The sequence below is a fragment of the Zingiber officinale genome, chromosome 1B (assembly GCF_018446385.1).
Source record: "Zingiber officinale cultivar Zhangliang chromosome 1B, Zo_v1.1, whole genome shotgun sequence".
Lineage (NCBI taxonomy): Eukaryota > Viridiplantae > Streptophyta > Magnoliopsida > Zingiberales > Zingiberaceae > Zingiber > Zingiber officinale.
The window spans coordinates 127366611-127380961 of NC_055986.1; the positions used below are offsets into that span (position 1 = coordinate 127366611).

General features: G+C 38.1%; 3 protein-coding genes and 1 non-coding gene across 4 annotated transcripts; 2 read left to right on the forward strand and 2 right to left on the reverse strand.

The window, feature by feature from the left end:
- Positions 1-584: 584 nt before the first annotated feature.
- On the reverse strand, positions 585-668 carry TRNAM-CAU. Its single transcript is given in 2 exon segments — positions 585-620; positions 631-668. It is a non-coding gene; the product is annotated as a tRNA-Met (tRNA).
- Positions 669-958: 290 nt separating this feature from the next.
- LOC121978265 (AT-hook motif nuclear-localized protein 10-like) lies at positions 959-7538 on the forward strand. The gene is made up of 6 exons (XM_042530635.1): positions 959-1155; positions 1476-1970; positions 3652-3704; positions 5229-5360; positions 6610-6771; positions 6965-7538. Exons 2-6 carry the CDS (start codon positions 1532-1534, stop codon positions 7244-7246), a joined length of 1068 nt encoding a protein of 355 aa, XP_042386569.1. The 5' UTR covers positions 959-1155; positions 1476-1531; the 3' UTR covers positions 7247-7538.
- A 273-nt stretch (positions 7539-7811) lies between these two features.
- On the forward strand, positions 7812-8785 carry LOC121997633. The gene is made up of 2 exons (XM_042552182.1): positions 7812-8425; positions 8545-8785. Exons 1-2 carry the CDS (start codon positions 7817-7819, stop codon positions 8623-8625), a joined length of 690 nt encoding a protein of 229 aa, XP_042408116.1. The 5' UTR covers positions 7812-7816; the 3' UTR covers positions 8626-8785.
- Positions 8786-11803: 3018 nt separating this feature from the next.
- LOC121978273 (protein RGF1 INDUCIBLE TRANSCRIPTION FACTOR 1-like) lies at positions 11804-13310 on the reverse strand. Its single transcript, XM_042530641.1, has 4 exons — positions 13126-13310; positions 12831-13025; positions 12486-12701; positions 11804-12359 (listed from the first exon to the last, which is right to left on the reverse strand). The coding sequence occupies exons 1-4, from the start codon at positions 13126-13128 to the stop codon at positions 12102-12104; spliced, it is 672 nt and encodes a 223-aa protein (XP_042386575.1). The 5' UTR covers positions 13129-13310; the 3' UTR covers positions 11804-12101.
- Positions 13311-14351: the final 1041 nt, after the last annotated feature.

Genomic DNA, 14351 nt, shown 5'->3' on the forward strand with positions numbered 1-14351 from the left:
CGCCTTGATCGTCGACTAGGATTTTCTTGCAGCCTAGGCAAGTCGCTGTCGGTTGATTTAGTTTAGGTAAAAATGCGCAATGGAGAAGGATCCAACAGCCGCCGGGCCGGAGTATGCGGTAGATCTCGACCAAATCTTGGGACGGCAGTAGGCAGTAAGGCGGCGGCGTCGCCAACGTGCTGCTCGATACCGACCAAGTAGGCGGCGGAGCGGGGAGGGGAACGACGTATGGAGTCATCCGACGCCAATGCGACTGTCGCAGTTTCCACACATCGGAGCAAAATGGGGTGGCTCCGGTCATCCTCGTGCACAACAAAAGGCGTCACTATCCGATGGGCGTCATATGATCTTGGCGATGAAATGAAGGATGGAAACAGAGGAGGCGGCGGCGAAGGAAAAAAAGAACGTCTTTCGTTGAAGGTTTGGGCGGTTTGGCTTGGAATCGCGATGTGTAGCAAATTAATTAACGAACTCAGAAACTGCGTTGCTGCAACGTCGCATGCCACGTTTTAACAACTACTACGTAAATTGTGCATAAAATAAAGATGAATATGCATTAATTGAAACAAAAAAGAAAAAATTATTGGGGTGAGAGAGGCTCGAACTCTCGACCTCAGGATTGCTCAAAGCTATGAGACCTACGCGCTAGCCAACTGCGCCACCACCCCACAATGCACTTTTTATGATTTAATATCTATACATAATATTAATAAAATCCGAAACATTTTTTTGAAACAAAAAGTGAAAATGACAAAAAAAAAAAAAGGTACTCTTGAAAATGGATAATATCCTAAATAGCTTCTGAAAGAACCCCGACTAAGAGTTTGAATTAATTAATTGTTTACTATTCAAAGTGTCGAAATTAATCTCCCACTCCCAGTTCGTGGCCTAACCGCATAAGCATGACATCGTTTCCTTTGGTAGCAAAGAATCTTAACACATTTCCCCACTTTTTTGGTTTTTTGAGACCTTTTTTCTCTTTGTCTGGTTTCGTGGTGCGCCCAGGGTTCGGTACCAGTCAGCAGCGATATCTGCGAGGAAAAGAAAAAGCGATCTTTTTTTTTTCGCATGTCACCTCTCACGGCCATCCTCTACCTAAATCCCTCACTTGGCGTCTCCTTTCCGCCAGACGAAGCTCATCGATCTCTGCCCGTGGTATGTGTCCTTTCTCTTCCCTTCTCTCCGATCGTTTACGTTCGATCTCTGAACGGTTTAGGGCAAAATGTGTTTTTTTTTTCCGTCTTCTCGTGCGAAAAGTATTTCCTTCTTTCATCTTAGTAAAATGTAGGATGTGTTTTGTTTGTTATGAAGTGAATCGAATTTTTCCTATCAAAAAGCTGTATCCTTTGATAGAAGGTCGTGAAAGTTTTGTACTTTTTTCGCGTTTCGTCGTTTTTTTTTAAAAACAAATTATTTGGTTTTCATGAAGACGCGAAGTGATCATTTGACTAACGACCGAGTTTTTGTTGATTCAGCGAGTCTAGGATTTAGTGGCAGCGCCGGGAGTAAAGTTTGGTGTTAGGGTTTCAGAATGGATGGGAGAGAGCCTCAGCGACTGAGTGCGTCTCAACCTCCTAATGTGGCGGTGGGTCCTAGTTCCTATGGAGCTGGAGCTGGAGCGACGACGAACAGTTCGATTGTGACTCCGGATTCGGGTGGAATGTTTCAGGGAATGCGACTTTCTTTTCTCCCCATGACTTCATCGGAGCCAAAACAAGTGGATGTGACTGGTTCGTTGTATCACGGGGGTGATCTCTCTGCAGTGAGGCAAGGTGGTGTTTTTAACTTGGATGAGCCAATGAAGAAGAAGAGAGGAAGACCTAGAAAATACGGACCTGATGGTTCCATGTCGTTGGGTCTAACTCCATCCTCCGCCTCAGGATACTCTAATAGTCCCGGCTCTGATCCAACAGCTAAGCGCCGTGGCCGCCCTCCAGGCTCAGGAAAGAAACAACAACTAGATGCATTGGGTAATTATTTTTATTTTCATTTTTTTTAATGCGAATGTGCACGCCATATATCTTCTGTTTGTGTAACATTGCTACATCTAGGTGCCACAAAAATGAAAACTTTGAATAGACGCTTTCAATGGAAGATTTCCAGGCTTCCCTTGCCGCTATTTTTCTTATTTGTTTGTTTTTCCTAAGCTGCATTCTTAAATCATCTGCTATTATGTTCATCTAATAATAGTGACATAGTTTGAGAGCAGGATTTTGTTTCTGCATTGTCTTGATTTTCCCTTTTAATTGTTTATTCCTAGCACTGTAAATGAACCATACGTGAGCAAGTTTGGTATTCGGCTTGGTAATAGTTTGTTTATATTTGTTCAACATGGAAGGTCAATTAAATTAACAAACTTGAATAACTCATTAAATTAAATGAACAACTTTAAATACATGTGTTCAGGCCGGTAATGTTCATAAACAGAGTGTGAATTTTTTGTAGCAATGTTCAAGAACAATTACGTACAATTCTTGTGAACCATGCACATCAACAAAACTCTCATCAAGCTTTCCAATAAACCTAAAAAATAAAAATAAAAGGCTCTTAACACAAACATGTCATATCAAGCTCATTAACCATCCAAACATACTTACAAATGTAAAAGCTTTAGATGATCAAAGAAGCTTAAATTAAGAAATCAATAACATTTAATAAACCAAGCTCCAAAAAAAAAAAGAACTTGAATAACCTTTTTAATAGCATGGTTAATTTTAGGCAGTTTGGTTACCTTAGAAATAAGCGTCAACTACATAAAGTTTGATTCGGATTGGCTTATTTATAACCTTATTTATCCCACAAATCTTACTTGAAAAAAAAAAATTAAATGAAAAGTGAAATTTGAAGTTGTGCTATTTTTCACATATATGTAGTTTTGAGCCTCTATCTTTTATAGTATCTTAGCCCAACCAGTTGAAGTTGACTATATGATCTTATTTCTCCATTGGACTCTAGGTAAGCTATATTACTAATTATATTCATCTAAGTTAAGGTGTTTTCTTTTTTTCTTTTGTGTGTGTGTACACAAAATGTTAAGTAGGCAAGGTCTATCACTAATAATATTCATCTCAGTTAATTTTTTGGTCTATCACTAATAATATTCATCTCAATTAAGTTTTTTTTTCTTATTTTTTTTTTTGTTTTGTGTGTGTGTGTGTGTGTGTGTACACTAACTATGGAATTGTTTGTTCGCCCTCTACACCCTACAGCTTCACTGTGATTGGTTGGTCATAAATAAAAATTAGAAAGAAAAAAATTATTTGTATGGTCAGTGTTTCATTGTTTTTTGACTGATGTGATTTTGGACATCAGTTTGGATTTGGCCAAGGATCAACCGGTTGAATAAATTGATGCTTTTCCTTGTCCAACCATTGATTTTTGGCCAAGGATCAACTGGTTGAATAAATTGATGCTTTTCCTTGTCCAACCATTGATTTTTAGCCAAGCTTTAGGCAACCAACTTCATCATAAGGAATCCTTCAACTGTACACTAATTACAGAATTAATTTATAAGTGCACAAGCAGCATTTCTTGAATTTCTGACCCTTTCTATTTCATTTCTTTTATTCATCTTCTTCCTTCATTTTGAATTGCTAATTGTTTAGATTTATTTTGTGAGAATGTTTAACATCAGTGTTTATGATTACACAGGCACCCCTGGGATTGGCTTTACTCCTCATGTTATTAGTGTTAAAGTTGGAGAGGCAAGTACTTGAGCTTGAATTATGGTGTATATTTCTCTTTTTTCTCCAAGAGCATAATTGTTCAAGCATTTTAACTTCATGTTTTTGGACATGGGTCATAAATAGTAGAGTTAATAGAGGAATTCTTTCATATTCACTTTGTCATGATTCATATGATTATGTATTTTTGTTGATAAAATTAGTAGATGAGTGAACTCCTATTAGACTAGATTTTTTCTTTGGTCAGATATTAGACTGGATTTTTGTTGATCCAAAAGTTTACTGTCTTTGCCTCTAGAAACCAATTTTATGTTCTGAATTTCAGTGTAGATGATTTGTGTGTGTGTGTGTGTGTGTGTGTGTGTGTGTGAATTTCAGTGAACTGTTCTGTATAATTGACAATGATCATGGTTGTAAAATGTCCCCACTTAAGCCACATAACTGCCACCTAAGTGGAATTTGATGGGGATCAAATTCCATGTACATATGGAAAGATGCAGTCTACATTTCCATATTTGTTTGATTTAAACTAAGCCAAATTGACTAAAAAAAACTCTAAAAGTACCTCATTCAGTAGATTGTAACTTGTAGGTGCTAACTTATATATTTATTTTGCAAGGAATAAATACTTTAGATGTCAATATAAATATTTCCTAATATTTTGATATTACACATAGGCTCATGCATACCACATATGGGCAATGTAGTTGGTTGACTATATGTTGTCTTCATATGCTTTTTTAAAATCATTATAACAATATAATTATTCTTGATGCATAAGTTATTGGTGAGACTAAGGCCTTGTTTACATGCTAGATATTGGGGGAGACGGGAAGGAGAGGTGTGTTATGAGAGTACAGTTGTTAAAATCCTCCTCAATTTACTTACCAAATTTCAGATAAATAGGACTCCTCCATGACTCCTTGGAGACAATGAGCCAAATCGCATTGCAAAGACCGAGTGGGCAGGGGTGGTTTGCACAGAATCCCATGGAAAAGATCTTTTTGCCTTGTTTCGGTGAGCAACGCAATGTGGATGGAATCTTGGATGGGCTTGTGCGATTCAGGCAGGGTCAAGCCCCTGTCTGACAAGGGTTAGATTGAGCGCAAATGATAGCTAGACAAATGAGAGTGAGGGTGAGGCAGAGAGATGTGTTGTGAGTGGCTGGCTTGGGTCCCATGTGAGGGAGAAATGGTGGTGGGCAAGGTGCAGATGATGACCAAGAGTGAATGTACACTGTGCATTTGCCTGATGCCATTCCTAGACTGATTCTTTTGTATGTCTTATTCTTTGTAGCATACAAGTTTGTCTTGAATAATGTATTTACAAAGAGCATGCATGACATTTTGGTTTCCTCCTAAAATTTTAGAGTTGAAAAAATGTATCATATCAAAGAATCCCTTGTGTACTTTGTGGCATCTAGATTCCAGACTATTTGGCGCTTTGAAAATTTAATATTCATTCGGTTGCTTTAATAAAGGAATTTATGGAACTGTTGGAGAGGTAAATCATTGTTCAATTAAGATTATTGTTTTGGATTGGCAGGATATCGCTTCAAAAATCATGTCATTTTCACAGCAAGGACCTCGGAGTGTCTGTATTCTGTCAGCAAATGGTGACATATCTGATGTAACACTTCGGCAGCCAGCAATATCTGGTGGGACTGTCACTTATCAGGTTTGATACTACAAAACCATTTGATTGCTTGACATCAATATAATTTTCTTGAATGCTGTACTATATTAAATCTGAAAATGCTTGAGTTGCTAATTGTTTCTGAATCCTTATGTAGGACAACTTATATATATGGATGTGCTTCTATATTTCTAATGTGTTAGGCTAGTGAATCCTATGATGGGAGTGGACTATTAAGGTCAAAACACTGTGGCTGACTGAAGAAATTATCTTTCTACGTATTATTTTTCCTTTGCAAGTCAATTAAATATCTCCATGTGGGATTTCTGTAATTCATATGATATATGCAACTACATATTTCCTTTGTATCTTGTTTTGCATTTAAGAAGTTGATTTTCTTGTTGTGAAGATGTTTGATAGATAGAATGAGAAGAAGAATAAGAAAATTGAGGAGAGGCAGCCGTATTTTAGTATTGAAGTGGGGGAAACTAATACCAAATTCACTCGGCTGATAGCGTGAACAGGAAATGCTTTTATCCTTCTGGAAGCAGAGGCATAGCATTGTTGACAAGAAATCAGGGGTGGACAGAGATGTAGCATTTCTTGTAGTAGCCATGGGTGGACGGAGATGTAGCATTTCCTGTAGTAGCCATGGGTGGAGAATAATTCATTGAGGAGCCTGAGTGACTCCTTGCCTTATTTGAATGCTATCTTATGAAACTAAAATCAGATAAAATAAACATTTCATGAGTTTCAAACCTATAAGATCAACCTCATGTTACTAATTGTTCATGTCAGCATGCTTCTCAACTTAGTAGGAAGCCTTCAATCCATTCATAGGTGGATTAGTATTAAAGAACCAAGTTATTCTGGAATAATTTTTTATAATGAAAAAAACTTAAATTTGTTGCAGTTGATATGTAAATAAGGCCAATTTCTTGTTGGACCTAAGATTGGCATTCAGTAACTGTGGTTAATAAGGCCAATTTCTTTTTGCTAATTATTTCTCTCTCTCTCGCTTTTTTTTGTTTTTTTTCCTATATTGATATAGCCTTCCTAAGTAGCTTGACTGAGTATTGGAAATTAGCAGCACTTAAAACACACACACTGATGATACTCTTTGCTCAAAAAGTATTATACCATCTTAGTGTTCTGATGACATTTTTACAGGGCACTCAAGTTGTCCAAACTGAAATTTTAAAGAGTTGTCTCAGAACAATGTACTTGTCTAAGTACATTGCTATGAACTTGTTGCCATGACCTGTGTAACATGTTCGGAATGTTCACGCAGGGACGCTATGAGATCATCTCTCTGTCAGGTTCTTTCCTGCTTACAGAAGAAGGTGGTACTCGTAGTAGAAGTGGTGGGTTGACCGTTGCACTAGCCGGATCTAATGGCCGCATACTTGGTGGTGGGGTTGCTGGAATGCTTGTGGCTGCAACAGCTGTGCAGGTAATACATAAATATTTATTCAGCCTATATGTGCAACAATGACAGCAACTACAAGTGATTTATATATCTGAATATTTCTGGCGATCTAGTCTTCTTAGAGTTTTTCACGCTCAACAAATGGAAATTAGATTAAAGCTCGCCCTATTAATGCCCTGCATAAATCACTTTGTTTATTCCATTGTACTTGATACAGGTTGTAGTGGGAAGCTTCATTGCAGGAGGGAAGAAGCCAAAGCCAGAGTCAATTAGGAAGGAACCTTCGCCACCTCCACCCCAAATTTTAGGCTTTGGAGCACCTATACAAGCAAGTCCCCCATCTGAAGGTGGTACATCGAGCGAATCTCATGATGACCCTGGTAGCCCAACAAATGAGACCGGCGGCAGCGGCTGCAACAACTCAGCTCAGCAGCATCTTCAAGCTGTATATCCATCACTCAGCTGGTCCAACTCAGCAAACTATTTCACTCATGACTGACATGAAACCGTCTTTGTCACAATCCTTTCTTCTCTCTAGACTTTAGCAGTAGGAAGTTAATTTAAGATTAGCACCTCGAGTATATTCACTACTTTGGCACCCATAAGGAGAGGCTTTCTGGCTAAGACACTCTGAGCCATTTAACAGTTAGTTCTACTGTAGTTAGGTTAATGGTAATGGACTTAGGTCTGTTGTTGTTGACATGTTTGTGTAGCTATTAGTGGTTATCCCCTTGTCTAGAGTTTTATGCTCGAATTGGATTGAATGATAAAATTTGTGATGCTCATTTAAACTTGTATGACATATGATATCCAAAATTGTCGTCGTCCTGTTGTCAATTATATCAAAAATAAAATATCTATCAGGGTGCATGTGCGAAGTGGTTCTGGTCGATCCTCTGGGAAACAAATCACACAATCGTTTGATATTAGAAAACTGAAATCCACCACCTGTTTTGCTAAGTGGTACGGTTGAACAAATCTGAGTTGAGGAATTGCTACATCAAATCCACAGGAGCTTATTAGTATACGCAGTTTCCCCAGCTGAAAACCAGCCTGACAGATCCCCTCTATGGATCCAGTGTTCACCAACATTGAGATGGGGAACGATCACTCGGAGCCACCTCCCCTGCATCGGGAGCAACAGCAGATATCAGTCCCCTTCCTTTGGGAGGAGAAACCAGGCACGCCAAAGCAGGGATGGAGCTCCCATGCAGTGCCTTTGGTCTCATCTTCACTCCCATTCCCTGCAAAACTAGTGGTTTCTGTCCCATTTGATTGGGAAGAGAAGCCTGGGAAACCTCTCCGACTGGATCTCGTTGCTCTCCCTGCAACATATTCAAAGGATGACCATCTGAACACTACGAAGATTAATGACTCCGTCTGGAACGCCAACTGGCAATCTGCATCAGAGACAGATGGTCGTAGCAGGTCAAGCTCAAGTAGCAGCTCCACAGCAGAAAATGTGGCCACAGGCACTTCAACTATCAAATTGCTTCCCCCACAAGCTTCACTCGATGCAAGTTTTCTCAACAAGAACAATGGGAGAGACTGCGCTCAGGTTCGTGGAGATACTACTCTGGCGAAGAGAACCTTAACCCTCCAGGAACTCATGTTGCTGAGTCGTCAATTGACCTGCATAATGAATCAGATTGAGACCAAGAAAAGTGTCCGTCCAAAGGTAGTTTTTGCTTCTCTCTTGTTGGTTTCATCTCTCAGATAATGGTGAGCAACAGAGAATTTCTAAATCATTTTAGATTTATGCTTGCAGATCACTAACAATCGAATTGATCATGACAGGAGAAGCTGAAGAGGAGTGTGCTTGCGTGCCTCCCATTCATGATGGGCAATCAGAACGGGCCTTGCATTAACAGCAGCTGAACGATCTTATAGTCAAATGGTCGGTTGAGATCACTCCAAATATCCGTATGAAGATGCATAAATGTCAGTGGGATAATGAAGTCCAATGCAATGTTTGTGAAGAGCTTTATAAAAAAAAAGTTTTACATTTACAACGCTTAAATTTTATAATTTAAAAACAGTAGTGAAGTTTTAAAGTTTTTTTTTATCTTGAAATTAATATAATATGTACGTCGTGATGTAATTATACGTTATGAACGTAAAAATCATTTAAAACTTTAATTATTAAAGATATTTCAATAGATTTTTAGAATATTGATATGACATGATGTGACATATTAGAATCATAACAAAAGTTTTCATTGAACTCTAATGATTGGAGATGTTCAATAATTAGAGCTAGCTTTTTTTATTATCCCAGTATGTCACATCAATAATATAAAAATTTATTGAAATATCTCGAATGGTTAGAACTCTAAATAAATTTTTCTATGATCTAATTTATAGCATGAATTGCATAATTTCATGCATATTATATCAATTTCGAGACAAAAAAAACAGATTTAACTTTTCATTACTGCTCTTATATTATAAACCTCAAACCCCACCTCTATAATAATTCAAGGTTTTTTATTCAACTTTTTAAATTTTACAAACCTCTTGTAAAACTTACATTAGAGATACCTAAGAGTATCTATATCAGTTACCTTATCCAAAGATTTTATATTAAATTTTGGATAGGGTAGTTAAAAAATCTTTGTTTGAACTATCCTATTCGTTTCCTAAATTTTACATCTATGTATAGTACTATAAATTTAAGAAATGAAATTCATTATCTAAACATTATAGATGAGAGAAAAAAAAAGAAAGTTGATATATAATATAATGAAAAGTGGATATCTAAATTTAATAAATTACTTTTTTTACCTTAAATTATGCATTTTGGATAAAGAAACTGGTGTGAATACTCTAAAGACATCTTCAATGAGTAGAGTTCTAAATGAACTTTTTTTATGATCCCAATATACGATATCAACAGTATGAATGCTTATTGAAACATCTCCAATGATTAAAAATCTAAATGAGTTTTTTTAATTCAATTCATAGCATGAGTTGCATGACTTCATGCCTATTATATCAATTTCAAGATAAAATAATAGATTTGAGTTTCTACTACTATTTTTAAACTACAAATCTTAAATCTTATGACATCTCTAATGTAAGATTTATGAGAGGTTTGTAAAATTCAAAAAGCTAAAAAAAAAGTCTTGAACTATTGTAGAGGTAATATTTGAGATTTGTAATTTAAGAGCAGTAGTGAAAATAGAAACATGCTTTTTTATCTCGAATTTGATGTAATATACATGAAGTCATGCAAATCATGCTATGAATGAGATTATATAAAAACTCATTTAGATCTTTGACCATTGAAGATATGATAAATCTGTTTGGCCAGAATCTGGCTGACTAAAATTGAATTGTAATATATGCATATAATTAATATATAGAGATGATATAACTAAAATATCTTTAATAATGACTTATAAAATGTATTCTGGTTGATCAAATTCTAGTCATTTAGCATTATCCATTTTAATAAATTTTCATATTATTATCACGGCATATTGAAACCATGAAAAAATATATATTTAGAACCCTAACCGTTAAAAATGCCCTCACTTCTATAATAATTTAAGACTTTTTATTTAATTTTTTAAATTTTACAAACCTCTAGTAACTCTTCATTGAGATGCTCGTTTAGATGTTTGACTTGTATGAAAATGATGAGATTTTAATTATCTCTCTAGCTACTCAACCAACTGTGAATTTTAATGATAGGCGCACTTAGGAAATAATCAAATTAGAAGTATTAATTCGATGGATTTCGTTTCCAAGAAATCCTCTCTTAAGCATAATTAATGAAGTCTATGATAACTAAATTAATTACTTTAACCTTTCGGCTTCCGATATTTAATATATCCCGTGAAAGAACACCAAAACTCCCAACCTTTGGTACATTTTCGATTCGAAGGAAAAACTTAAAATGAATAGCAGACATGGACATGAAGAGGACGATGACTGCTACGAAATCCCTCCCGTCGATTTCACTCGCAAGCTTAACCTCGGTCTTCCCTCCGACGACGTGATCCTCCTCGCCGAAAAAGGACCAGTAAGCTTAATTCGCATTTCTCTTCATTCTGTTTTCTATTCTTAATCCATTAAAAATTTAACTGCAAATACGATACTGGAAGAAAAGATTGCACTGAGGGATTTCCCACATCCAAGGCCTCTCTGTGCGAACTTCCCTTTCGATACTACTGCTCACGAGCGATACTGCTGCCAGGTACTCTTGTCGCAATATATTCTTCTATATTATTTTCAATTTCTTTCTGTTAAAGTTAGATTATATATTTTGTTTGGTTTAATTGGCGTTGCAGTGTTTCTGCTGTGTTTGTGAGGTAGCTGCTCCGTGCTCAAACTGGACGGGGGATGATGGGCACTGCAATGCCTCAATCAAAGAGCAGAACTAGTTATTGTAATCACTATCTGGTTGCTCATTATCATGAATTACAAAACGTTGCTCTTATGGATTCATGATTCCCAACTGAATTGGTCATCAATTGGATCGGACCACTTCAAACTAAGAAAAAGATCACAAGCATTTTTTAATTTGATGGTGAATCCAGTCAACTTCTCCAGGATCAGCGAGCAATCCTAGTAGTTGCCAATCACATCCACTGCCTCCCAATTCATGCACTCGCTTTTGCTTTCTCTTTTTCTATCTCTCCCTCTCGACGCACTGTACGTCACGCTGTGTTCCATGCAAATCCACCTCGACTAGCAGAGACTTCTTAGTGCCGTCGACTGAAAGAAAACGCAGCACTTGCTCCACTGATCCATCTCTCCCGTGAAAACTGGACCTTTGTTCATGGGTAATCTTTTAATATAAAGAAACTGTAATATATAAATCAACTGTGAAAATCTTTCTAGAAAGATCTTGTGGAAGTTGAGTTGCCCATTAGAGAGAGGACCATCACTGACTAACCCAACACCACAAGTGTGGCCGGTGGGGACGCCGCAAGCGACAAAGACGGCCACCACCTCAGCGGCTCAGCAGTCCGCCCACCAGAATTGAAACCAGAGGTCCTGGATCGCGCAACCTCCAAAGTCACCGTGAACAAGTTCGTTCGAGCAAAACTAGAACAAGGAGCATTTTATTACTGCAACCTCCATGGCGTATGCTACTGCATGCACCAAACTCCAAACACCAAGCTTCTTCTGCCAAAAATATGTACACTGAGTTATTATACTCTACAATCTATCTATCTATGCAAAACCTCCTCTAATTCTTGCGTATAATCTCAAACCTTTACGATACAGATAGTTACAGCTACATTTATCAGCTACGATTAAAGGGTTCTTCATCTGCTCTGCCTTTCCTGAGAGACAGTGATTTTATTTGATTGCTTCTATCGTGTGTAGTAAGTAGCAATGGCTTAGAACTCCAGTATTAGGCTTCCAAATGGAGCTCTGTGGGGAATGCCTTTTCTCCTCTTGGCGCTGCGGAGAATGGCGGCGGTAGGCGGAGGAGTCGACGGCGTGAAGCTCTGAATCACATTGCTCTTCTCGCTGCCTCGGCTGCTGCTCGTGTACGACTCCTCCTCGGAGTCGGATTGCGCAGTTGACTTCTTCTTCAGCTTCAGCATCTTTTTCTTCTTCCTGTTAATGTAGTAGTCGGAGGCGGTGCCGGCGATCTGGAAAGCGCATTCCGTCGAACAGGTTGATCAAGATTGGATTTTTTTTGTTTTTTTAGTTTTCCCTTTTTCTGGTTTAAAGATTAGATTTTGATTTCGAAGTGGAGAGGGGAGATTGATTGGTACCTTGCAGCCGAGAGAGCAGAAGCGGAAGGAGTCGAGGAGGCTCCGCTCGCAGACCTCACAGGTGTTCGTGACGCCCTTGCCGGGCCGCGGCTGAGGGCGTTCGTTGAGGAAGACAACACGGGCGCTGTTAATGATGTAGGTCTGCACGCCGGTGATGTCCAATACCTTTTGGATCTCGGACACCCTGATCACGTCGTGGTAGGACGACCTCCTTATCTGTTGCCAAAACCAGAATATCGACTTATCATCCCCAATCAGTAAAAATCCCAAGCGAGAGCAGGAATCCAGGATCAGTTCCAACTTCCAAAGACACAGGGACATAACAAAAGGAGCGAGATAGAGCACCTGGATGGCGCAGTGGCCGCCGTGCTGAGCAAGGCAAACAGAGCACAGAGCGCCATTCATGCAATCGAGGCAGTACATATTACACTCGCTCTTGTGAGAGTCCGCATGGAGCTTGCATTGAACGAAGAAGCTCGTCGACAGCAGCGGCCGCAGCCACGCCGGCCACCGTCCCACTTCCGGTCCTCCGGCACTGTCCTGTTCCATTACGCATCATCCAAAAACCCAAACCCATCAATACCCGAACTAAAATTACCAACGTAAAACCTCACCAAAACGGAGAAAATCGATGACTCACCATGATTCCTCTGCTTGCCAAAATTGAAAACAATCCGACCGATAAAAATCGCAGCTTTTCTCGCTCCTGATTCAAGTTGACAGCCAAGAGCAAAAAAGAAAAAAACAGAAGTGTGAAAAGGGAGGTAGAGGGAGGGAAGAGGGAAAGGTGAAGAGGAGTAGAGAAGAGAAGAAGGACCAAGGTTGTTCTTATCCTCTCAAAATTCCGAAGCAGAGCTTTAAGATTCGTTTTCTGCAAGGAACCTTGCTTTTCTTCTCCCCATCACCCTCCATTCATTTGTTTATTCTAAAAATTACATTATATTTCCCGGATTAAACATTTACATTACTATTCACAAATCAAATTAAACATTTTAAAGTTGTTGAAAGTCTACAAGACTATTCAATTAAACTGATGAATTCGGACAATATTAGTCCTATTAAGTTGTCATGAAAACAATTAACAATTGCAAAAATCAGTCTCTATTGTGGAATTTGATGGGCAATTAAATTAGAGTGCAAAATGTACTGCATCAATTGGACAGAACATGGTTGAATGGAAAGGGTCAGAGTTGGATGCTTTAAATGCTGATGTGCCTCATCAAGATGGCAAACATGTCACGGCAATAGAATACTTATCGTTATTATTTTTAATTAATTGTCAAAGAGAATCCAGATTAACACCTTGATTAACTACTAAGCAACGACGCGATTGATTAGTGAATTATGTAAGTTTCTAATGCAAGATGGTGAGCGACATCATGACACAAAAACCAGGATCGTGGGCCACCGTGCTCACTAATAAGTACAATTTGGTGGGGGCCCAATTACTTAAATTTTCTTGCTTATCTTAATGGAGGATTAGCTAATAGAGACGTAATAAAGAAGACCTATTGAATTAAATAATGACTAATGGCTTTAATGATTATATTATTGGAGTGGGTCGTTACCTTATTCAGCTTAATTATAATCAAGAAAAGAGTGATGGAACATGTGCTTGTAAAAGATAAGGATGAAAATATCTTTCTCTCCATCCTTAATTGCCTAACTAGTATTCTTTTCTTAAATATTTGTCCATCCAATTATCTTTTTCTTTAAAAAAAAAAAAGATCGTGCCATAAACCACTTTTTTTTAGCACTAACGTACCCATTACATTAGTGGGTTTCAAATTTCAACTTAGAGCGTGTAAACGTGTAAAACGATCACTCTGCCTTTTTTTTTTTTCATTCAGTGCTTAGTGAAAGTGC

Bases quoted from the DNA above. Each gene is read 5' to 3' on its own strand.
- LOC121978265 (XM_042530635.1), top strand. From the start codon at position 1,532: ATGGATGGGAGAGAGCCTCAGCGACTGAGTGCGTCTCAACCTCCTAAT. The intron at 5,361-6,609 runs GTTTGATACTAC...ATGTTCACGCAG, and splicing joins GTGGGACTGTCACTTATCAG to GGACGCTATGAGATCATCTC. The intron at 6,772-6,964 runs GTAATACATAAA...TACTTGATACAG, and splicing joins TGGCTGCAACAGCTGTGCAG to GTTGTAGTGGGAAGCTTCAT.
- LOC121997633 (XM_042552182.1), top strand. From the start codon at position 7,817: ATGGATCCAGTGTTCACCAACATTGAGATGGGGAACGATCACTCGGAG. The intron at 8,426-8,544 runs GTAGTTTTTGCT...TGATCATGACAG, and splicing joins AGAAAAGTGTCCGTCCAAAG to GAGAAGCTGAAGAGGAGTGT.
- LOC121978273 (XM_042530641.1), bottom strand. The intron at 12,702-12,830 runs GTGCTCTATCTC...TTTTGGCAACAG, and splicing joins GCGGCCACTGCGCCATCCAG to ATAAGGAGGTCGTCCTACCA. The intron at 12,360-12,485 runs GTACCAATCAAT...TGCGCTTTCCAG, and splicing joins TCTGCTCTCTCGGCTGCAAG to ATCGCCGGCACCGCCTCCGA.